Source organism: Anguilla rostrata, chromosome 1, assembly GCF_018555375.3.
Source record: "Anguilla rostrata isolate EN2019 chromosome 1, ASM1855537v3, whole genome shotgun sequence".
Taxonomy (NCBI): domain Eukaryota; kingdom Metazoa; phylum Chordata; class Actinopteri; order Anguilliformes; family Anguillidae; genus Anguilla; species Anguilla rostrata.
In genome coordinates this window covers 40,971,460-40,996,051 of record NC_057933.1, presented here as the reverse complement: position 1 = coordinate 40,996,051, position 24,592 = coordinate 40,971,460, and the positions used below count along the sequence as shown (strand labels likewise).

General features: G+C 40.6%; 2 protein-coding genes across 10 annotated transcripts in view; one reads left to right on the top strand and one right to left on the bottom strand.

Moving 5' to 3' along the window:
* Positions 1–3,502: 3,502 nt before the first annotated feature.
* On the top strand, positions 3,503–13,380 carry degs2 (delta(4)-desaturase, sphingolipid 2). 2 transcript variants are annotated; one of them, XM_064337292.1, is made up of 3 exons: positions 3,503–3,619; positions 10,101–10,843; positions 12,152–13,380. In XM_064337292.1, the coding sequence occupies exons 2-3, from the start codon at positions 10,127–10,129 to the stop codon at positions 12,293–12,295; spliced, it is 861 nt and encodes a 286-aa protein (XP_064193362.1). In that variant the 5' UTR covers positions 3,503–3,619; positions 10,101–10,126; the 3' UTR covers positions 12,296–13,380. The 2 variants fall into 2 exon arrangements, with proteins under 2 accessions (XP_064193362.1, XP_064193352.1); XM_064337282.1 differs by having other exon boundaries at positions 3,561–3,720.
* A 381-nt stretch (positions 13,381–13,761) lies between these two features.
* evla (Enah/Vasp-like a) overlaps positions 13,762–24,592 on the bottom strand; it is a 79,436-nt gene continuing 68,605 nt past the window's right edge. For 6 of the 8 annotated variants that reach the window (XM_064337248.1, XM_064337240.1, XM_064337221.1 and 3 more), the window contains 9 exons: positions 23,389–24,132; positions 22,401–22,648; positions 21,541–21,656; positions 21,256–21,316; positions 20,109–20,160; positions 19,926–19,986; positions 16,720–16,780; positions 14,853–14,910; positions 13,762–14,642 (listed from right to left, as the gene is read on the bottom strand). In XM_064337248.1, coding sequence (XP_064193318.1) covers positions 14,605–14,642; positions 14,853–14,910; positions 16,720–16,780; positions 19,926–19,986; positions 20,109–20,160; positions 21,256–21,316; positions 21,541–21,656; positions 22,401–22,648; positions 23,389–24,132 — 1,439 coding nt within the window. In that variant the 3' untranslated portion in view covers positions 13,762–14,604. Of the gene's footprint in view, positions 14,643–14,852; positions 14,911–16,719; positions 16,781–19,925; positions 19,987–20,108; positions 20,161–21,255; positions 21,317–21,540; positions 21,657–22,400; positions 22,649–23,195; positions 24,133–24,592 lie in introns of those variants that run through there. The other 2 variants (XM_064337274.1, XM_064337264.1) reach the window with 2 other exon arrangements.

Here is a 24,592-nt window from a genome sequence, read left to right as displayed (position 1 = left end):
AATGATATCTGTGTCTCCTATAATGACACTACTACTCAGGTGGATGACACCTTTTTTGTCTCAAGCAACATTGCCACCCAAGTGGACAACAACTGTTTCCCTTCCAATGACACTACTGCTCAGGTGGTTGGGACATGTTTCTTTAAGGATACTACCACTCAAGTGGAGAATGGCTGCTTCCCTTGCAGTGAAAACACCACCCAGATGGATGAGACCTGTTTCCCTTATAGTGATATGTCCACCCAAGTGGATGAAACCTGTTTTCCTTGTAGTGATATGTCCACTCAAGTGGATGAGACCTGTTTCTCTTATTAGGATGCTTGTATCATTAGTTTAAATGTACATTGATTATGTAATGCATCCTGCTATCTGAGAAGACAAAACTTCAACCTTGGTGGTAACTTTGAAAAAAGTGACATTTTCAATTAAAATTGTGCATAGCAGGGACTGTGCTAGGTTGTTCATCCTGCTAAGACTAGCTGTATCCCTATCTTTCATTTTGCTCCATTCTAGCCAACTTCACTCAGGAAATACATTTTGAGATACAAATCCACCCTCAGTCACCATTTTAAAAATGTTTCCAGCAAGCCAAGTGAAGTACCGGACATAGCCTCTCTACCTTCAGCTCTTCTTAAGTGAACAGGTCTACACACATGCACATTCAATTATGCTGAATATCAGCATTATTCATTGTGACACGCTTATGATTCATTCCATTGGTTGTTGTGATCTTGAATGAGTTTTGAATTAAGACGTGAAATTATATAAATGCGAGTGTAGCCTTGCTAGTTATTGAATAAGGTTTTGTATAAATGTGTCACTTTAAGTAATAACAGAAAAACTCATGCAAACTCACTCAAACTTAACAACTGGTCATTATTTTTACAAATCTGAAATCAAATCTTTAGTCTAAATATACAGCTGCTAGACCTGATTTGAGCAATACAGCATGTTAACTTTCTCTTGAAAGAGAATAGGCTATGCAGTCATTTCTGTGTATACTTTACCTCAAGCTCACATTGTTCATAGTGAAGTTGCTGTCTATGATGTAAAATTGTATCTCAGTGCCACAATGGAAGACTATGACTGAACTGTAAAAAGGTACATTTTATAATTTACAAAATCAGACCATATTTTGTTAGATTTTGTGAGTATCACAGTTCCTTGACTTTCAAGTTGTGCATCCTGGCCTTTCCACCCAATCATAGGGATGACAAGCATGTAGGTAGCAGATAGATCCAGCACAAGCATTTCCCAGCTCCAACTCAAACAGCATTATGTTCAGCAGAGCCTTTATGGTGCCCACACATAGCCAGAGACAAATTACACTCAAATCTAAAAAAAAACTTTGGCATACCCTTTAGACAGCTGTAGATGTTTAGTGATTGTATTGACTAATGAACAGGTAGCAGGTCAACAGGTATCTCCAGTGCCCCAGCCACATTTATGAGCAAACTAGAGTGGGTCAAGACTGTTGCCTATAGCTGCTGTCAGATGGCTAACTATGACCCTCTCCATGCATTTGCTCAAAATGCAGGTCAGGGTGTTAGGACTCAGCTTCTTTCTGTGGAGTCAAAGTCAGGATGATGCTGGAACTCACCAAGACAACAAACACTTTATTGAAGAAAGTAATGTTTATTGTAGTCACACTGGCCAGTGGGAAGATCACTGAAACACAACACAAGTTTGCAGTACTGCAATGCACCCCGCACTCATCTTCTAGCCTGGTTTAAATACCCTCTGGGGCCTTGAATGGGTATGCATGTCCATCCTATCTGTGAGGGCCTATATCTTTGTTCCTGAATGACTTCTGTTTTGTACATAAACAACCTATGCCGTTAGTGTTGCCTGATACCGTATGGTGTAACTACTTCCAGAGGAGAAAAACTCCAAACCCATCAAGGGCAACCGTTTTATAGATTACATAATCATTTAACAAGGAAGCCCCAGCCTTTTTACGTACATGGATAATTGTGTGCAATTTCCATGACTATGGTACAACATGTTCATCAAGCAGATACTGAAATAATTTAGTAAAAACAGGCTTAATTTGGAAAATACAGCCCATAAGCACCCTCCCCCTCAGACCATCATGGCCTGGGGCCTTATTTGACTAGACTCTTGCCAGACAGGCAGCAACCTCACTCATTAAGCTCAAAGGTATTATAATTAGTACTAGCACTGCATACCTTGTCACAGGCAATATCATAATGTCCAGGATCCATATGGCTAGCGAGTTCTATTGATGTTAGGTGCTGTATTGTCTTTGCTATCCGTTAGCTAGACAACTAATTACAGCTGGGGTGACTAATGTTATGTTTTTAGTAGCTACAATCTTCATGGCAACTCACGTGCCTAGCTAGACTTAGATGTCCAGATTTAACTAATATTGTTACATATATGTTGTACATGCATTTTTGATATTTTGGCTAAACTAATTGCATGCTTATCACGAGAACAGTTAGCTAAGTAATATCGAGGAATATTGCTTCTGTTACTACTGGACCCTGTAGATTATCCAGAGTTTTTATCAGGTTTGACAGATGACATCTCAAAATATTTATTTCTGGAATGCATATGTATACCTAACTGTTACGGTTTGAGTCACTGAGTTTTCCTTTATGTTTTGTGTAATGTGGGACCATATCTTTGTGAAGAACAAACATAACAAATGTGAATTAGGTTTTTTTTTTTATTAATGGGAAATTCTTCTACATTTGGTCTGTAAAGTACTTCTTTGTAAATTAGAAATTCAAAGTTTATTACACGTGGTTGATTACTTGTGGAAAGTAATGTGGTAAAGTGGTGGGTTGGGGGGTGTTAAATGGTGACTGTGTCACGGCATTGTCATGGTATTGAACGTGGGCTTATAGGCACAGTATGTTTGGCAGGGATATTCTCACACATATGGTGCTATACTCATGTATATGTAGTGTAGTGTTACAGAAAACATGATTTATACATTTGATACACTGCCATACAATCTATTACTTGTTTTAGGAAGATGTTTTGAATTTCATATAGTAATAATTTCCAGTGAAGGTTACATGTATAATAATACCAAGTATTGAAACCTCCCGGTGCAAAAACTGAAGAAATTAATGTTTTAAGGGAAATGTTTGCATTTGCTCACACGAAATGAAATTGATCAGCCCTAACGCAAATCAGCCTGCCCTCCTTCAAGGTGTGGGGTGAGTACATGTTGTCTGAAATACAGTCGACATATAGTGGGCCGTAGTAGATCTGTGCTGATGCACCTTGATGGAGAGCATGGTTCATGTGTGCGTTGGGCGGATCAATTTAATTTCCCGTGTTTTGAGGCTTTCGGCAAATGCAAACATTTCACTTAATACGTAGTTTTATGTATATATAAACGTCACACTGGTTAGCCTTAAAAAAAAAAAAAACCTGAAGATCGTTGCAGAACGTTGCATACCATTTGGAGTGAATGTAGGCTCAATGTAAATAGTCAATCGTTTTTCGACTTGAATCCACTACAGGCGTTGGGCTTCCTTTCTACATGAGGAGGAGTCAGGTGCTTGGTCACACCTGACACCTTCACGTCTTGGAGGGAGTGTCCCGGGATTGCTGCGTGCAGAAGCACATTTCTCGCTGCAGGGTACGACCGAGGGATCAATATGGGGATTGAAGGTGGAAGGGGGGACTTTGAATGGGTTTACAATGACCAACCGCACACCTCAAGAAGAAAAGAAATATTAGGTAGGCTATATCTATGATATTGAAACTAGCTTTCCTTGTACTTATGTTGCATATTTGGTTCTATGTGTCGAAATCCAAGAATCACTATCCAGTCCAAATTTTAACACATGGTTCAACGAAATGTGTGAATTCAATTTATTTAAGGTTAATCGGAATTTAAGTAGGTCTTGATTACTTTAAGATATATCCTAAAAAGCGTGTATCAAAATGATTATAATTCATGAGTTGTGTATCGTGTTTATGGTCTTGTACAATAATGTTATCAATGCGAATAAATCACAATTCGCACCCACTCTAAATTAAGCTATTTGGTAATTTGTTTAAATCGCAATTTAGGCTGTAACGCTGTTTTTTATTCTGTCGATGCTGATACACCTGCTGTACAACGAGTATACATCACTGTCAGCACATGTTGCTTACACATGAGCAGTAGGCTAATGCTAGGCTCCCTACTTTCTGACACTTATGGAAAACACCATTGACTGACTATGGGCTACACTAGTCTCAAACGAAATTAACTTCCAATGACATGTGTTAGGCTACAGTTTATAAGGATTTTTATAAAAATGAAGGCGGGTGACTTTTAGCTTACATACATAAACACAATTGTCGGAGGCACTTTAATTCCATGGGTTAGATGGATACGTTACTGTAGGCTTTGCATTCAACAAATTAGTGTGGCGATTTATTGGAAGAAGTTGATCTATGGATAACTTTGGTACACGGAAAATACTATAATCAACATAAATAGGCATGTGTAAAAGCGTGTTAATGATTACACGGTAAAGATAAGTCTATTAGGTCTGTAAAGATTTCAGAAACGCGTTTCACCTGGGTGATTTTTACCGCCTATAGTTAAACATCCTCACGATCTAGGCCTATTAGGCTCCATACTTTTACGCAGTCCATCTGAAACGTCATTGAGTTATAAAGTGGCATCATCAACGCAGGTCAATTTTAGTATGACCTCATGTTGTGGGTTTGACTTTACCAGCCATGCAAACTTGAAGGTTAAGTGTTCAAAATATTTTTGTGTTTAGTCATTTTAAAGGGAAACAGAGTCTTAGGAGCGTGAAGTAATAGGCTACGAGTGTCACGTATCAGTGAGGCATAACTGTATCAGCTCCATTGTTCCGATGTTCCACGGGGAGTCTCATATTTGCGTTTTATGTAGAGCTCATGAATAGGAAATAGAAAGCAAATTGTGGGGGTGGGGAGAGGGCTCTGTTCCCTGTGGAAAGTTCTCTTGGGGAAATGACAAGTCGAGTTTTAATTACGCAAGCTTGTTTTACTGTGGGTATGGGCCTCAGGGGCCTTTGAGAATATTGTTCCAGTCAATGGCCCTTGAACACTGTGCTGTGGGAGGTGAGGAAATAAAGGTGTGAAAGAAAGCAATGTTCGCTATGGCAACATATTCAAAACATGGCCCATTTGCTAAATATGTTAGAATCAGCTGTACTCTGTATTCTACTTGGTAAATGGCTGATCAAGGACCATATGCTGAACAATTTAATATTTATTGATTTTTATTGACAATTTCTAGATTATATCCATTATTTTTGAGTATCATGTTTTTATTTTTTCCAGATGCCTTTAATATTTATAATTACAAGCACTTTAGGATCTGAACTGGGTGGGAGTGCGGAAGATGGGAGAGTGGTGGGGACAGGGGCTGAAGTAAGCACCTTCTTTTTGTGTTTCGCATATCAGTCATTTGTGACTCACCCTTCTTAGCAGGAATTCACAGAGGCATGTATACAAATCAGCTTTGGTTACTTCACCTTTGTGTTACAAAGAAACTGGAACCGTAATGAATTGTTGGCTACTTAGTTCAGACTGGCAGACCATTGTGAGTAAGCTTGGATGAAGGACAGAGCTGGGAATGGAAATTCAGTCCTTCATGGGAGTGTTTATGAAGGCCTGTCAAAAATGCAAGGGCATGTTTCTTTTTCTCTTTCCCATTTTAAGACAAGTCCAGACCCAAAGGCAGATCCACTCCTCTGGATAGATCATTACTATGTGTTGTAGCACACGTGGGCCCAATAGTCCACTCTTACATGTAAGCTGATGCCACACAAACAGTAGTTTTTTTCCCTGGCTGTGACATAGAGAGAGGGGATAATAGCTGCACAATGGCAGGTGCAACAGACAAAGCCAATGGGTGTGCTTAGTAACAGGACACATACCCTCAGTGGTAAACATTCATGCAAAGGATACCGTGACAGTCACACGTTGATTAATTTTATATAAATTTAGAGGTTTTAGTTTTTCATTAAGAAAACAAACATATAGACATAAGTATAGACAGACAAGCAAACAGCTGCCAGATATTTATTCTTTTGGATTCATGATGACACTGGGGTCCTATGAAAGAGAAATATAAATTTGCATTTGTGTTTTTGAATCTATACAGTAAACAGTGTTGTGTCTACTGTATTATGACCATGCACTGAGTACTATACCATGAAGCCCAGAACATATTCATTATTTATTAAATTTTGTTAAATATGAAAGAACTTGCTGACATCAGATCATGGCAGAAGTGTATATTCATTATTCCCGTCTAGAAAATTCTAGTTTTTTTTCTAACATTTGCAATACAAAGCTAAACTGTCTAGTATGGCTCTTATTCTACAGGTGATGTTACATTAGACATATTTCTAATGAGAACATATTTTTTTCACAGATGTACCACATACCTATATCTGTTATTTCTTGTAATTATTCTTCGGAAACAGCCACCCAACTACTAGTAAATTAGGCAGGTAGTAGAGAAGCTACACAAATTGTCCTACATTGCATTTTGTCTGAATGATACCGAGTGACATCACCTTAGTTAATATGAAGACTAGTCGTAAAGATATATTTAAGCACAGCGCTTCCAGCAAAGAGGGATTGTTAAATTAAATATGATTTAATCTGCTAACCAATCTGCTAAATACAGACTACAGGTCATGTTGGTATGGTTTAGATTTCTTTTTGAGCAGTGTACTTATCAACAGCACTGTGGTGTTTGCGTTTGAACTGGAGTGGAATTTCACAGAGGAACTTGACAGGGTGTGTTCAGATCTTTGCTTACTGATTAACCTCTATGGCTATCAGGGAAGTTGGATGGTAACCATGGCATTTACTTCCAGCTAACATATACCTGGGGGCAGGTAATGTTCTTGCACTGTGGCATTAGGAGAACATTGTTTTCAAACAGGTGTCTGAGCATATCCACTTTAACTGCACATGCTTTTACGGCAGATATCTCTGGACCCATAGCAACATTGAGATGGCTTGTTTAATGTTTGTAAAATCCAGCAAAAGGTCAATGTTCATGCTAACAATAGCATTATTGGTTTTAATGAAGGCTGTGACATTGTAGTGTAAATATTCAATTCGAAATTTAAGATTGTTCATGTGATGAATCATCCAGTAGGTTTAATTCCAGCCTAGATAGTATATTCTGTGGTTAGGATGGCTGGCAGGTTCATGTTAGCAACACGTCCCTTTATTGGCCAATAAATTGTTTCCCAATCCATTTATTAGTTTGATTTTACACAGAGGTTAATAGGAGTATGCCGTATTTTTTTCTATTAAAATGTGCAGTTTCTCTATTTTAATCTACTCAGAAATACCAGTTTAGTCTTTGTTAGTCTTATATTTTGACCCCGTAAATCCAACTATAAACTTACAAAGCAAATGCTTTTAATCAAATATCAAGCATCAACTTCCATGGTAAATAGTGGGCACTGCAGCACCCTAGCAACAGAATAATATAATTCCTGACAGCCATGTTTAGTACTTGTCATTAAATTAGACTCCAGCCAATATTTAAAATCCAAATTAAATCTTTCTTTTTTCCCAGAACATTTTTATTTTTGTGCATCTATGTGGCCACTGGCAATTGGGATGAGAGGAATAAAACAATACTTTGACTTTTGGCATTTCAACATGATCTGTGCAAGTGCTTTTCATGTCTTGTCTTTAATATGTTTTGAAATGTTTTTCAGCACTTATGCACCAATATAAATCACTTCAGACAAAGGTACAGGGACATTTTGTCTTTTTTTGTCCAAATGAGACAAATTGCATTGTCTGAGCACTTGTTATTTTGTGTCAGGGTTAGCTGTGCTTGCTGACAGAGGGCATCTGTATGTAGGGCATCATGCAAATAATGTGTAAGAATATTTCATGGCACATTTGCATTTTTAGATGGGGCTGAAGAAAAAACCTCACTGTATACATGTCAATATTCAGGATAATCATCTTCACGCATAATATGCCAATTCATGTTGACTCACCCATATGATCAAAATTTACTGAGGAATTGTTGATAACTTGATAAAGGGCTCGTCAGATTCTGTTTTTTCTAATTTGGTTTAGGCTATTTCTTCTCTTGACTCCAACATTGAGAGAACCAATGGGCTTTGTACTTTGTAACTTGTGGTTTGTGAGCTGGCCTGTTAATTATTGTCATATTTACACAATCATAATTTCCACTCTCTGTTGGTGTGAATTAACTAGTATGTGATGAGATAAAGTTTAAAAAAATCACTCCTAGTTGTGAAACCATAAGGTTGAACTAGGGGTGATACAGGTAGTTACCTCACACAAGTAATCTGTGAAATATATGTAACATTTTTATAGTGCTGCAGGGGAATGCTCATTTTGAAAAGGATATTCAGTGCTCTAGAGTTATCAGTTTTTGTTGACTGAGTTGCAGATACTGTACATAGGACTCATCTCCAGTCATTTGCACACATTCAGTGCATGGTTTGATTTAGTTAAATAGTATGGGGGGACCCCTTTCATGAAGTATATATGAGTTTATTTGCTCCATTAGTTTTCCATGTTGTCATGTTGCCTTTTGTTGATATGCGGTGGTTGCTGGGGAATTCCCTTGGTAACAGATTTGAACACCAGCTAGAAAACAGCTGATGACAGAACAATACCCCAGCCAATTAAAAAGGCAGAAGGTGATATGACTCCTCAGCAGGAAACTATGCTGGAGTTTACGTAATTGATAGGTTACTGCTAGATGTTTTTCACAGGCATTTTTTATGTCATAGTCACAATCTTTCAATATCAAAGTCTTGGCCTGCAAAATTATCCAGTAGGTGTTAGTTACATGAGTGGAGAGAATGCCATTTATTGATTACAGTCCAAGTGATCATAAGCAATTTCAGTTATAATTGCATCATTACCCATCCTGAGCTGGGTTGCAGAACACAATTCATTGATTAAGATTAGCTAAAATTAACAGTGCTCCCCTTTTTGATGGAAAAAGTTGAAATATTGCATCTTCGATAAAGATGAATGCAGGAGGGGTACAACAAGACAAACTGGACTTATGTTAATGGAGTATGCTGAAGCTGGCTGCAAGCCTAGAATCAGTTTTGTCTCATAGCCAGTGTGTTTTGTTGTTCTGTTTAGCATAGCTACAGACACCCTTTGATCATCATTTAAAAAGTACAAATTAAAAAAAAACTTTAAACTAGCCAATAGAAATGTTACGTGAGTAAGCCACAAGATGAGCGTGTAATCATAAACTCATGAATAAAATGCTAGTAGCTGCTGTTTGAATATAACCAATAAATTCCTTTCCAAAGGGCATATATGTAAAATGCATGCTTATGCAACAGGACATGCCCCTATAAAATCTTTGTGTGAACTCCTGCTCCATACACATTGCTCCCCTCCTATTATGGTGCTCTGTGAATTCTCCCTGCACAGTTAAAAAAAAAATCTCTGTGATTGCTCTGTTCAACTTAAGATGTAGATAATTTTTCAGTGTAAATAACAGCTCTCAAGTCAGGATGAAATAAAAGCATCATCTTTGCAGTATCACAAAAAAACCCATTCAATTTAGGTTTATTTACGTATTGGCAGTATTTGGACTTAGTTTTTAGCGTGTAGCTCAAAAATCAGTTCCTGGAGGCAGGTTTCACATTACTGGTAATGGAACTCAGATTAGGATGGATTTGCTTAGTTAACTTCTTACTTACCCCTATTTAGCTACGGAAAGTTTTGTAGATAGATAAAGCTGTATGTTATTGGTGTTAAAGTAAAAAGAGATAGGCATATCACAGTTATGGAAAATATGGCAAAGGTCAATAAATAGAAAACAAGATTGGCCCTAAAATGGACCCTGTTGAACCCCACAATTATAAATTGAATACTCACTGTTGGGAAAAAATGAAGTGGTTAATAATAGTGGTACGAAGTGCTTAACATTTTAAATTATTTTAAATATGAATTATTTGTAGCTATTTAAATTAATGACTATTTTTTTACTTTAGTGATATCACTTGTTCACACACAGCATGGTTGCCACTGCCTTGAGGGTGTCCCTTTATACAATTAAGGAAAATTCTGTGGATCTCTTTCTCCAGCAAAGTATCCAGAGATCAAGTCTTTGATGGGACCAGACCCTCAACTGAAGTGGGTGGTATCTGGCATGGTGCTGACCCAGCTTCTGGCCTGCTATCTGGTGCATGACCTCTCCTGGAAGTGGGTCTTATTCTGGGCCTACGCATTTGGTGGCTGCATCAACCACTCACTGACCCTGGCCATCCATGACATCTCACACAATGTGGCGTTTGGCAATAAGCAGGCTCGCTGGAACCGCTGGTTCGCCATGTTTGCCAACCTGCCCATTGGACTGCCCTACTCTGCTTCCTTCAAAAAGTACCACATCGATCACCACCGTTACCTGGGGGGGGATGGGCTGGATGTGGATGTGCCCACTGACCTGGAGGGCTGGTTTTTCTGTACCCCTTTGCGCAAAGTGGTCTGGCTGTTCTTGCAGCCCTTTTTTTATGCTCTCCGCCCCCTGGTAGTCAATCCCAAGCCTGTGTCCCGACTGGAGGCGCTCAATGCCATGGTGCAGCTTGTGGCAGACATTCTGATTTACTACCTGTGGGGGCTGAAGCCTGTGCTGTACCTGATCTCTGGCTCCATCCTCTGCATGGGTCTGCACCCCATTTCTGGCCACTTCATCGCCGAACACTACATGTTCCTGAAGGGCCACGAGACCTACTCCTACTACGGCCCCCTCAACTTAATCACTTTCAATGTTGGTTACCACATGGAGCACCACGACTTCCCAAGCATCCCTGGCAGCAGACTACCACTTGTAAGTTCTGCCCTAATGTGGTCAAAGGGCATCTGCATATGGTGATCTGTGGTCACCCTATCCAGACCTATCCCCATTTCTATGAATGCAGATGCAGATTCTATGAGCACAGATGCAGACACATACTTAGCAGGACTGTAATCCTGATGTAAAGATTATCCACTCATCACATTCTATAGGTTCTCTGAAATCCTGCTAATGCTGCTGCTTGATTTAAGGCAGCAGGTTTATGTCCACTGCAAGAGTGGTCTTTGAATGGGTCATCTATTCTCATTTGGCCATCGTTAAACTTTTCCCTAATATGTCTATACAGAATATATCCATACATCTCTGCCACTGATATATTTTTAAGTTCAAATTTTCCATTTTCAAATTTTCACTTGGAGGTAATTCATATTCTTGGCATGTACTGTATAAAAAGGTGACAGAACAATGAGTCATTGATGATTTGCACAGATTTATAGGTCATGCATTCTCTGGTCATACATTCATGTGAGTGCTATGCCAACTAATACAGTTACATGGTATTTTCCCCTCCAAATGTGAATAGAGAGAAAGCAAATAAATGCGTAATACATTTCCTATCTGTAAAAGACAAATATTCACCTTTCCCTTGAACACAATTACACCTGAACACATCAACACAGGTATTGAAGTTGATGCTTATTTTGTTGTCTGTTTCCAAGAGAACATGGTTTTCTATGGTTAAAAATGGTCCTCATCAAGGTGTTTCAGTGATTACTTCCCCATCAAGTATTTAAGAGCATCTTGTACACATAAGCTCTCAAAATGCAAATGTTTGCACAATGATCATTTGTTGACAGCTTTATACTGCCGCAATTAATTTACTCCAGTTGCACAGAAACACCGGGAGCTCCACCCAACACAAACTTTTCTTGTGGAGAACATGTTTATCCGTTGCTTATTATTCAACCATGTTCAAATGTTGATATACAAATAAAATATTGGGAGGGAATATATTATATTGGAGTACGTAATTGGAATTTGGAAAAGTCTATATGGAAACTGGTTATTGGAATCTGGCAATAACTGGGTTCTAGAATACTGTTTTTATCTAATCATTTTTCAACAGACATTCTCAGTAATAAAGCTAATGTTTTGTTATGATTGAGAAATTCATCATTTTAAAATTTGTGCGGCAACATTTAGTAAGGGGTACATCAAAGAAAATGTATTCACTCATAAAGCGAGCCATGGGCTTGTATAAAATTTCTTGGGCACCAGCTATTGCCAATGTATTGAGCAGCAACACAACAGTTTCTGAACGAGCACTGTGTTTTGCGACAGGTAAAGAAAATGGCAGCAGAGTACTACGACTTCCTGCCGCAGCATACATCTTGGGTGCGCGTGCTGTGGGACTTTGTTTTTGACGACAGCATCGGGCCATACGCCAGGATCAAGCGTCACTACAAGCTGGTCAAATCGGAGTGAGTCCAGAAGCTGGGATCCACTGCTGCTTACCTTAATAATGCTGTTGGCTTTCAGGATTTCAAGCAGGTCAAATGATCAATTCCTACAGTATGTTTAAACGAGAGGGCCCTGAAACCCATGTTAACGAGGGACACTATCAAACAGGTTTCCAGCTACCAACGCCAGTAGTAGGGTCTTCAGACGCAATACAAAGCATTTTAACTAATTCCTTCATTAATGAGTGTTTGAGTCCAGCCACTTGAGTGTATGACTAGTGAGGGATTCAGTTGGTAATGCAGTTATGAAGTACTGAGAGCATTTATCATTTTATGAAGCATCATTTCCCCAAAACTGGCCAACACCATTATTGCAGAGAAGTTATGATTGGTTAATGATGACTCTGCTCAGTGTGAGCAGCAAGTGGCTGATATGATGTAAAGAAAAACTCAGGTAACACTTTTACAATGTATATACAAAATATTTGCCAGTCATATTATTAGGGCACTGGAGTGACAGAGTGAGAGTGCGGACACTTGACTAGTGAAGTTAATTACCTGCTACAGTTGAAAAATGAAACGAATTGTTATGGACCAAACGTGCATTTAGTTAACATCAGTTGTGAGAAAACTGTTTTCAGCTGCAGTGGCTAAGACTGATGATCCTGAGGGACTGGCTGGAATGAAAACCTGCACACATCCACTCCCCCCTCAGCAGCCTGGCTGTATAGTCTGTGCCCCTCTGTATCATGACGAGATGTGTTGTGTTTTTCCTCACAGCAGTGGTTTCCATATGAAAACAGCACTGCTGGCTGTTTGAGAGCATACTACAGCTTGTGGGGTTTCTTCATTAAATGTTTTTGAATGTTTTAATATATAATTAATATAATTTGAAACTTTACATGAAAATGGACATAAAATATACACTAATGATGACACTGAACTGCAATGACTGAACTGATACTTTATTATTATTATTATTATTATTATTATTATTATTGTTATTATTATTATTATTATTGTGCTTTTCATTAAATTGGTAAATTTGATAACAACAGAAGATGTAGCCGATTCCATCAGTGCAATATAATAAACAGGTTTTTCCTCCTCTGGTTGTTTGCTGTACTATTATAGACTGAGCATAATTTCAGGTCCCTTGGAACTGGCTAGATTTGCCTATGTTGTAATGTAGCCTAAACCAAATATCCAGAACATATGAGTAAAAAGGAGCAATAACCTTTTTTTTGATCATAAAACTTACTTTAGCTAACAGCTGAAACAATGCACTGGCACAGTCAGACTGGCTGTCTGCCTCCATCACAATCCCGCCCCCTCCATCCCCAGTTCACAAATGTCCACACCCCCCATTACTTTATATATATATATATATACACTCATCATAGGATGTCAGTGAAATGCATAGATGTAAAATGAAATGATCAAAAACCAAGCATGTCATACCTAATATAATAGACAACATCAAACAGAAGATATTGTTCACAGTTTTATTGAAATTGATTTTTTTTTTTTCAAAATTTCTTTCTACTATTTTTTTTCATTTTTGAAAACCAGGAAGCACTTGGTCAAAAAGGGGAATAATAAAACGAACAATACTTCACCATTATCTTGCAGCCAGTAAACATTTTATTAACCGCAAGATCACAAACAACTCCTGATGTATCAATATGTTGTAAATAAAGTTGCAATATTCAAAAAGCAACATTTTTTATTTCTTTCACAATAATTTCAGGTTCAATCTTCTTTTTTTAAAGAAGTCCAGTGATTTCATATATGTGTTGGCAAAAGGATAAAAAATCTCTTTTAAAGATGATACCGTACTGAGGTCAACTGCATGTGCTAATGCATTTCAACAACCAAAGTGGAAAATAATTCAATTACCCAATCTAAAATATAAAAAGCTGACATAAAATGGTGTGCAGTGCTTGTGTGAAAAATGATATATAACAACAAGAATTATATTATTAATAATTAACAAAAAGTAAAACAAGAAAATTCTAGAAAACAAGTTCGACTTCATCAAAATTTCTTTAAGACTTTTAGCAGACAGAGCAGCAAGCTGCAAACCAGGCTCAGTCTCTAAATGTTCAGAGAAAAAAATAGAATCTAGATAATTCAGTGCGAGTGTCCTCCATCTCTCCCCTTCCCACCTTCTCTCCCCCTAGCTGACTCATAACATTCACGCAACGCTCCTGTAACGACGTGGCAACGTTGTTACCGTGATGTCACAGCAATGTTGAGAGAAGGTTGCTTGTTAGCCGAGCCCTCTCCTGGCAACCCCAGCACTTCCTGCTGTCTTCATGCTGTTCTGAGAGATTATGTCGTGCTAATTCTACTGAGTTCATGTCGAATGGCTGTAAGAGAAAACAAAGCAAGAGCCTCGTATCACAGGGTTTGTTTCAAAACAAATGAACAATAATAATAAGTAAACTACTGTGTCCATACTGAAATGAATCAATTCTCATGGCCTTATTTCAGTGTAATAATTGCTGAAAGCGCATTTAGACTTCTGAATGTGATTGCATGATTACAAAATCAATGGAACCTGTAAATAACAGCCTTACCATCAATGATCTCATTCTTCACTTTGTGCAATTCACGTACAACCTCCTCCAAAATTTCCTGTCAGAAAACATGCAGATTCCACCATTTACACTTTAACATTCTATTACGGTGTGAAATCAGTACCAAAAGTAATTTAGGCTGAATTCCTTTTATTTGCATTGCCCAAATGATAAAATACAAATCGATTCTGCATTTTACCATTTGAATGAATGTTTTACTGTTCTACTGTATTTGTCAGATCGAAACTTAAAGGGGCAGTTCCACCTACCCAGAGTAGTATCTGTCCATCCAGATCGTTTTTCTGAAATGTGATGAGTTTACTAGATATTTTCTGAAGCTCATCCTGGTGGAACAGACCTAACGGCTCCATCCCTTGTGTGTCTGCAAAGCGCAAAACTTACATTGGAAAAATTCGACAGCAATGTCTCTTTCTAAATATGACCTCACGGTTGCTCATGAACATCCACAGAGCTTAATTTCTACATGCTTTTATCAAAGTACTTCTTCTATGAAAGTATGGAAACTGTGTGGCCTATATCCTCGCAAAGTCTTGGGCAGGGGGAATAGCATGAAACCTGAGTCGTGGTGATGTGACGTTGGCGGATTGTGACCTTTTGTAGTTTAAATATAGCAACTTGTTAGCAACTTTATTGAACCACATTAAAGCAGCTTTAAAATTCATGGTTAAGGTATTCATGGGTGTAATTTGTATGACATAAATTACACTTATTAATGTCTCAACCATGAATTTTGAAGCTTTTATGTGCTTCAAAATTCATACTACATTCATGCTACAACCAGTATTCACATTCCATCACATCACCACCACTCAAGTTTCATACTAGTCTGCCAGCATGAGACTTTGCTCGGATATAGCCTACACAGTTGGCGTACTTTGGTAGGAGTAGTTTGATGTAAGCTCTGTGGATGTTTGTGCGTAACCGAAGGTTTATACTGGGATAGAGACGTTACTGTTGTATTTTTTTAATGTATATTTTTGGAACTTTGAAGCCACATAAGCATGGACCTGCGAGCTCCATTTTGTCAAGTTGAGCTGAAGAATATAAAGAAGCATTTCAACATTTTGAAACTATCTGGATGGACAGGTGCTACTCCGGGTAAGTGGAAACATACCTTAATTTCAGTTTTAGGTAACTGCCCCTCTAAAAAACCAACCAACCAACAGGGTAGCACACAACACACAACTGCTGCTGCTTGTTGCCATTAGAACAGCGCCATGTTCTCTACCTTTAAAATGTGAGGCTTATAAAACTTGTTTACATTCTGAATTTAAAGTCAGTATGTACAATTCAAGATCTGTATTTCTAGTTAAAAAGACTAAAGTTAAAGTGTCTATTCAACTTGAATATACACTTGATTCTGGTATTCAAATTCAGCTCTTCAAATGATTCTAAATTTGCATTACTTCAGTCAAAGATGGGCAGCTCAAAAATAGTCAACTGAAACTCCTACCCAATCTTTTACAACTACAAAGTGTGAAATACAAATATTAGGACAGTCAAAATAAAAGTTGGGCAATACCAATTCACAATTTTATAAGTTAAAAAAAAATCAAATACAGCTAAATATAAATGATTTTCCTCCAAATTATTTGCACACCAAATAATTAATTGTCATTTTCAACTGTCTGAAATAGCAGATCATTTTAAAACCGATGACTCAGTAAATTCAACTGTGTTGTGGCTGGCCTTGTATTTATTTCTGTGGGATTGCAGAGGAGTTCGGGTATCGCAACCCCATGTTTTCCTTTGAAAGGTTTTTTTTGGGAAATGATCTTAAGATGATATAAAAACATCCTCTAAGACCCACTGTGGTACCACTGATGGCTTTAAGTTATACTCCTACCTGCTTCATTCTGTCAAAGTCTAAGGCGTCTGTGTCACTGCTGCTGCCAATTGGTCTCACCCTGAAACAGAACCATCAGCATGATATCAGCTCTCGGCTTATGAAATATATATGTCATTGATGTCCCGTAAATTCCAAAATGGGTGGACTTCGATGAGCTATGAGAGACTCACTGATAAAAACAAATACTCTGGACTGAGAAGGCTTGGTTGTTTCAGACAAGGTAAGTGATTAACACTACATAGTAGCTCCACCCATTAAGGTGTTTTCTGCCTCACACCCATCACCAGTGTCAGCACATTCTCAAGGTAGGGGCCAGAGGGGGCCTCAGTGTTGGGCTGCTGGGGGTAAGTGTGCAGTCCTTCAGAACTGTAATTGCAGCAAACACAAGCAGTGCCAAAAAGCTTTCATATCCATGCCAACTTAGTGCCAAAACTCACAATCCAGAGCAGTACACTGCTATCAGTATAAAAACATGTTAGCAAGCACTCATTTGATTATGGGGCTCATTTGAATTGTTTGAATTCTGATTTCTGAGTTTTCCCTTTTTACCTGCCCACACGTACTTGTCCAAAATGCTCTGATGAAGTAGAGATGAAAAATAAGCTTCCTCCATCTCCATCTCATCACAGACTTTATAGACAAAATGTGAACTTTTATTTGTTCAGCAGCTCTCAGTTGTGCAAGAACCCTGCCTTTATTGAGAATGAGCTTTTTTTTTTACTGTGTCAGTGGCCTCATGCTCATAATAACATATACAAATGTCTATGAGAATACTAAGGAATCAAACCAGAATTAAGCTATCCTATATCCACTATGACAATAAAACTGCATGGCACCCTGTTAAAAGAATGCAAAATGCTTATGATGTCTATCATATTTTCACATGTACTGAATAGTGTAATTATTACTCCACCCCATGTTTTTCAAATCAAAGTCCCATTAGGTATGATTTCCCTACGGCCTTATATCTGCTGGGTAGCACATTTGAAATATGTATATTTTTCAACATTGCGCTGCATCCACACTTGATAACCTGTCATTGTGTGTAGTTATTCAATCTAAATATAACCCATGCTCAGTGACAATGGTTAGATAGAGCCCCACCCTGTGGAGAACATGCAGAACTGCAGCAGTTCTAGACATGGAGCTACAGGAAGTAGTTCCTGCCACTAGTTACAAAGTGTTCATACAAACAAAATTGTCCAAAAATGCCACAAAAAAATTTATGAAGGAAAATGCAGCACAAAAATATGCCGATTGCAAAATGTCCCTGTGATTGCTAACAAGTATTGATGGCTGAAAAAACAATCCTTAGAAAATAGGTGCTGCGCTGCCAAGCACACAGGTGCAATATACACTACATGGCCAAAAGTAGGTGGACACCTGAACATCACACCCATATGTGCTTGTAGAGCATCTCATTCCAAAACCATGAGCATTAATATGCAGTTGGGCCCCACCTTTGCTGCTTTAACAGCCTCCATTCTTCTGGGTAGGCTTTTCACCAGATTTTTGAATACATCTGTAGGGATTTGCTTCCATTCAGCCACAAGAGCATTAGTGAGGTGAACAGTCTCTCTACATCAGGGCACTGATGTTGGGCAATAAGACCTAGCTTGCAGTCGGCATTCCAGTTCATCCCAAAGGTGTTCTATGGGGTTGAGGTCAGGGCTCTGTGCAGGTCAGTCAATTTCTTTCCCACCAAACTCAACAAACCATTTCTTTATAGACCTTGCTTTGTGCATTGTCATGCTGAAACAGGAAAGGGCCTTCCCCAAGCTGTTGCCACACAGTTGGAAACACATAATTCTCTAGAATGTCACTGTATACTGTAGCATTAAGATTTCCCTTCACTGGAACTAAGGGGCCTAGCCCAAACCATGAAAAAAAAACAACCCCATTATTCCTGCTCAACCAAGCTTTACAGCTGGCAGTATCCCCTGGCAATCGACAAGCCCAGATTCATATGTCAAACTGGCAGATAGTGAAGCGTTAATAATAACTCCAGAGAATGTGTTTCCACGGCTCCAGAGTCCAATGCTGGTGTGCTTAACACCACTCCAGCCGATGCTTGACATTGCGCATGGTGATCTTAGGCTTGTGTGCGGCTGCTCGGCCATGGAAACCCATTTCATGACGCTCCTGACGAACAGTTCTTGTCACAGACATTTTTCTCAAGGAGTCTGAACATAGGTGAGTGTTGCAATCCGAGGAAAGCAATTTTAGTGCATTAGCAACACACTCACGATCCGTTCTGTGAGCTTGTGTGGCCTACTGCTTCGCGGCTGAGCAGTTGTTGTTTCTAGACGTTTCCACTTCACAATAGCAGCACTTACAGTTGACTGGGACAGCTCTAGCAGGGCAGAAATTTGACAAACTGACTTGTTGGAAAGGTGGCATCATATGATAATGTCTCGTTGAAAGTCACGGAGCTCTTCAGTATGACCCATTCTTGTCTATGGAGATTTCAAGGCCGTATGCTTGATTTTATGAACCAGTGGCTGAACTGGCCAAACCCAGTAATTTTAAAGGGTGCCCACATATATTTGGCCATGTAGTGTATGTCATCTAGGTAATAGTCAACATCGTTATCAGATAAAAGTATCCACAATGATATGCTCCAAACATATTCCTTACAAACATCACAGTATTATGACATGTATTTATGCCAATACAGTAACAATTTACCCTTATGTCTTGGCACAATGAGTAAATACAGCATGTCAAAATGTTTGGTTATTGATCTGAAGCATGTAACAGCTCTGAAGTAGAAGTTGAAGTTCTGAATATTTTTTCTAACAGCACTTTTCCAGGGTACTTTTCCAAGGCAAAAATAAATACAAATTGGAATACCTTTGAAGAAAAATTCAGAGCACCACACAAGCTATAAAATCTAGGAAGAACTTTGCCGCTCATCTGAGGGAATAGTTTCCTGTTGATACTGTTATAGTAGTAGAATGGTGAAGGGCAGGATGCTGGATAGGCTGTGATTAAGCAGGCAGTATGATTCAGCTGGACTGTGTATATTACATCTGTGCACATGCTCAGGCCTATAATCAGTTTTCTGCTGTGTGCTCCTTATGTTTGTGTAGTAGCATTGGCATTCTGCTTTTCCTGTGCTTAAGAGCTGAAGCTGTAATTTTACCGCACGGGACCTCTCTAAAGCAGTGCAACGTGTTACACAGTCACGCCAAGGCAGTCACCTGGATACCAACGAAGACTTCTCGGCAGAATTTGCTCGGTCCCATGGCTTCTTCACTGGATCTGGGCAGAGGGAAACAGGGTCCACAACAGTCTGTTAGAATGTGCCCATCGGTTAACCTTTGTCTGAAGTCCCCAGTGAGGAGGTGATGCTGTGGGATGGCGGGATGGGGACTAGGAGGTACCTGTGGAGTTGGGCTGGCCAGGAACACGGGTGATGGGTGAGTTTGGGTCCTCCTGGACAGCAGAAAGAGCAAAATGAAATGATGACCAGTGAATCCGCACAAAGGTACAGAGCCCCTGAAGTTCAGAGAACTAGGATTTCAATCTGGCATACTGGCCAGTGGTCTTTAGAATATTCTCAAATAGATTAAAGTGAGTGAGTGCCACCTTTTTCACTCAAACTTTGCTTGAAGGATATGGCTATATAAAGCATAACCTTTCTGCATTTCAATTATTCCATTATTGGAAACGAATGAGGATTTTACACTTACAGGTATAATACATCCCAGTCTTGTGAAAAAAGACTGTACAAAATTCTATGTTGCACTAGTCATTTGATGTTGTGATATTAGACCACAGTACTCTGTGTGGGTAAAACATACCAAATTGTTTTGCCTGAAAGCTCTCTCTCATACTGCAATTCTACTGCTGTAAAGAAAGACACAAGGATTATGGCATTCTTTACAGCTGTAGAATGTATTCTGTACTGTCTCTATCGCATTGATCATAGCAATATAAAACTGGTAATACAATTCAGGTTATTTTCTGCAGAAAAATAATAGGGCCATTTTGAGAAAAAGAAAATTGTCCTTCTAAAATAAAGTAAAAATTTTGAGATTTAAGTTTAAACAGACACAAGTTTGTCACAGTTTCTGTTCATATGCTAATTCTATGTCTGTCACGGACTAAAAGAGAAAGAATTTCCTGTTTACTGACACCAGTTCTGAAGTAAAATTCCACCAACTCCTTGATAGAAGGCATATCTGAAGCACTAACCCTAACACTGTTTAACATTGGCTTAGCTAGGCTGCTCTACATTTGTCTCAAAAATTGAATTAAGAAATTTTTTCTTTAATCACAAAATTTGATTCATGGAGTGATATGTAACCTTTATGTCCAAATTCAATATATTCCATTAAGGACCATTAATAAATACCTGTCAGTTTATGGTGGCTCATGATAAATTCACACACTTTAACATTTTAAAGTGAAAAAAACTAAATTAAAATGATACATCTCAATATTGTCAGGATCAAAATATTGGTGATTAGCTTTGACTGTGGGCAATGAGCTGAAGTTAGGCTCAGAGTTGAGGTTAAACTCGCTCACATTTTGGCTGTCATCCTCTTTCCTGTCCCCTGGTTTTTCTGTCTGCGTAGCTGCTTTTCTTCTGTCAGAAGCCAAATGAGGTTAAATCAGGTTAAATACAGAGGAATTTAATATGAATATTTACAATTGAGTTTTCCAATGGAAATGTTACATTTTCAGTACGTTATAAGCATAACATTTTTGTGCCTTAAGCTTCAGAAAAAAAATGTAACCAACAAAACGTTACTGTCATGTTCTATCCTGCTGTGTGTGTGAAGAGAACAGTGCCCTCTGGTGCCCCCTCACCTTCGTGCCAGCAGGGCATTCATCTCCTCCATGAGACCCCCGCCCCCACCCCCGCTGCTCCTGTTGGCATCGCTCTTGGCACCACCGGCGCTGGCCCCCACTGAGCCATCCTCAGACTGGGGACAGAGAACAGAGAGTAAGCCTGCGTATGGCAGCTGGGGGGGGGGGGGGGGGGCTATTGTAGGGAGACTGTGTTCAGGCTGGTGTAGAGAGACTGTGTTCAGGCTAGTGTAGGGAGACCATGTTCAGGCTGGTGTAGAGAGACTGTATTCAAGCCGGTGTAGGGAGATTGTATTCAGGCTGGTGTAGAGAGACTGTGTTCAAGCCGGTGTAGAGACTGTGTTCAAGCCGGTGTAGAGACTGTGTTCAAGCCGGTGTAGAGAGACTGCATTCAGGCTGGTGTAGGGAGACTGTATTCAGGCTGGTGTAGGGAGACTGTATTCAGGCTGGTGTAGAGAGACTGTTCAGGCTGGTGTAGAAAGACTATGTTTAGCGTGGTGTTGATTGACTGTGTTCAGGCTAGTGTAGGGAGACTGTGTTCAGGCTGGTGTAGAGAGACTGAGTTCAGGCTGGTGTAGGGAGACTGTGTTCATGCTGGTATAGGGAGACCGTGTTCAGGCTGGTGTAGGGAGACTGAGTTCAGGCTTCAGGTTGGTGTAGGGAGACTGTTTAGGCAGACTGTGTTCAAGCTGGTGTAGGGAGACTGTGTAGACAGACTGTGTTCAGACTGGTATAGGGAGACTGTGTTCAGGCTGGTGTAGAGAGACTGAGTTCAGGCTGGTGTAGGGAGACTGTGTTCATGCTGGTATAGGGAGACTGTGGGGAGATTGCATGCAGGCCAGGTGCCTGGTGATACTCACTCTTTGCACTCTCCGCAGTTTGGCCCCAGCTAGTGCAGCAGCCAGCCCTGAGGGGGCCTCCTCCCCTGGTCCCCCAGGCCCTCCACTAGCCGGCAGCGGAGGGGGAGGTGGTGGGGCCCCTGAGGAAGGCGGTGGAGGGCCCGGTGGGGGCGGCGGAGGTGGGGGCCCCCCCACCAGTGCAGGGGCTGGTGCAGCAATGGGAGGAGCCACTGAGAGTACAGAGGGATGCCCTGGTGGGACAGCAGGACCTAGAAAAGGGGGGCAAGGTGGGGGGATTCACAAAAACATAACAAGGTATCCCATCAAATCTTGCTTCACTGTCCTCATGCACACTTCTGGCGAAATGGATTAGTAGTGTCTAGTGCATATGCAAGACAAAAACAAAAACATGTAATACAATACAAATACAGGACTTAGCAACAATTGAAACTCTGTGGCAGAGAAGCCATGAGCAAGGTCTTCAGTGTTAGGAAACCTGAGAAAGGGCAAGTACAATAAAACAGGAAGGGAAGCTACTCAGCTGGAAAAGCATGTTATTTCACATAATGGGTAAACAGTTCCTGTTAATCAGGAGCATGCACACAGGCTGCTTTGATCGTCAGAGGGTGTCGCTAGGCAGACCCTACGAGAACCGGTATACTTGGTATTTTTAGCAGTTTGCACATGAGTGGCTGAATCCCTTTAACTAAGAGATGACAGAAAGGCCCATTTGTATGAGAAACCCAACACACATGAGACAGAAGCATTGTTATTGGTCTTTAATTTCTTGGTGTTAAAGCTCTTCTCTCGGATCTGTAAATATTAATGCTATATGTTTGCGTGGATATTCTGGACAGCTGTGATGGCCCTGCTGTTTGGTTCAGCGTGTGTGAGGAGAAGTCTGTGATTGGTGCTGTGTGTGTGAGAAGCCAGCGAATTGGCACAGAGCCTCATGCAGATGGAGGGCTGGGCTGCCACTGCCCTGCCCGCCAGTCTCTGGGATACTTACAGGAGTTGGGTGTGAGCGTGGGGGTCTTCTTGGGTGCTGCCCCTTCAGACTGAGTGTTGTAAGAGGGGGGTGAAGAGTTGAAGGGGGGCGTGGCCTGGTGTAGCTGTTGCACTTGAAAGGAAGGGAATGGGAGCTGATGGGCGGGGCCCTGGGCCTGCTGGCCAATCAGAGCAGGGAGGGGGGCAGCCTCATAGCTGGATGCAAAGGAGCCCTCTGGTTTTTTGAGGGGAAGTGTACGAGAGGTGGAGCCTGGCTTGGAGGGGCAGTGCTCCTCTGGTGAGAGGGAGGCCAGGATGGAGGGAGGAGCTCTGAGGGGGGGCAAAGGAAGGGCCAGAGGCTGGAGGGACACAGTCACATTGGGAGGCGAAGATGGCTGAGCAGAGAATGAGCAGGGGGAGGACCAGGTGCCATGCTTGGGGGGGAGCTTACGGCCCTGGTGCCGGGGGGTTGTTGGGGGGGAAATGGGGATCTGCCGCACGTTACGGGACTGAGCGCCCCCCACCCCGGACTGCACTGGGGAGAAGGCCGAGGCCAGCGAGGTGCTCAGCTGGGAGGTCTGGGCCTGCTGAGGGGGGCAGACCACCTCTGTGCCCTGGGAGGACGAAGAGGAGCAAGAGGAGGGGGAGGAGGTGACTCTGGCATAGGAAGGGGGAGGCAAGGTGCTGGCTCGATAGTGTCTGTACTCAGGAGGGGGAGCTTCGGACTGGTAGGGAGACGGACACACTTTAAACTGAAGGGTGGAGACTACCGAGGGACACAAGAGAGGAGGGGAAACAGTCAACAGAGAAAAAGAGAAGAGTGAGAATAGCAGAATCCAGCACAGGAGGGAAATAAACTGAGAGAAAGGCATAAAGAAAAGGCACGAGGAATGCCACGTGAACAAGCTGAGGATAGGTGTGTCATTATCTCTCAACTGACACATAACACTGGCATAGTGTTATCGCCAAGCCGGAGATAACAATGGTGCCGTGTTATCCTCAACTGACACATAACAATAGTGCAGTGCTATCTTCCCACCAACACATGATACTGACGCAGTGTTATCTCCCAACCAAGGCATAACACTGACGCAGCACATTATATGTTGGTGAGGTTGACACACGGATAAGCATGACTCAAAAGGGGAGCAGAGGGAATGAAGACTGGGACCTCCACCCCAGTCACACATGTTCATCAGGGGGACCATCCACAGGCGCAGGGTGCA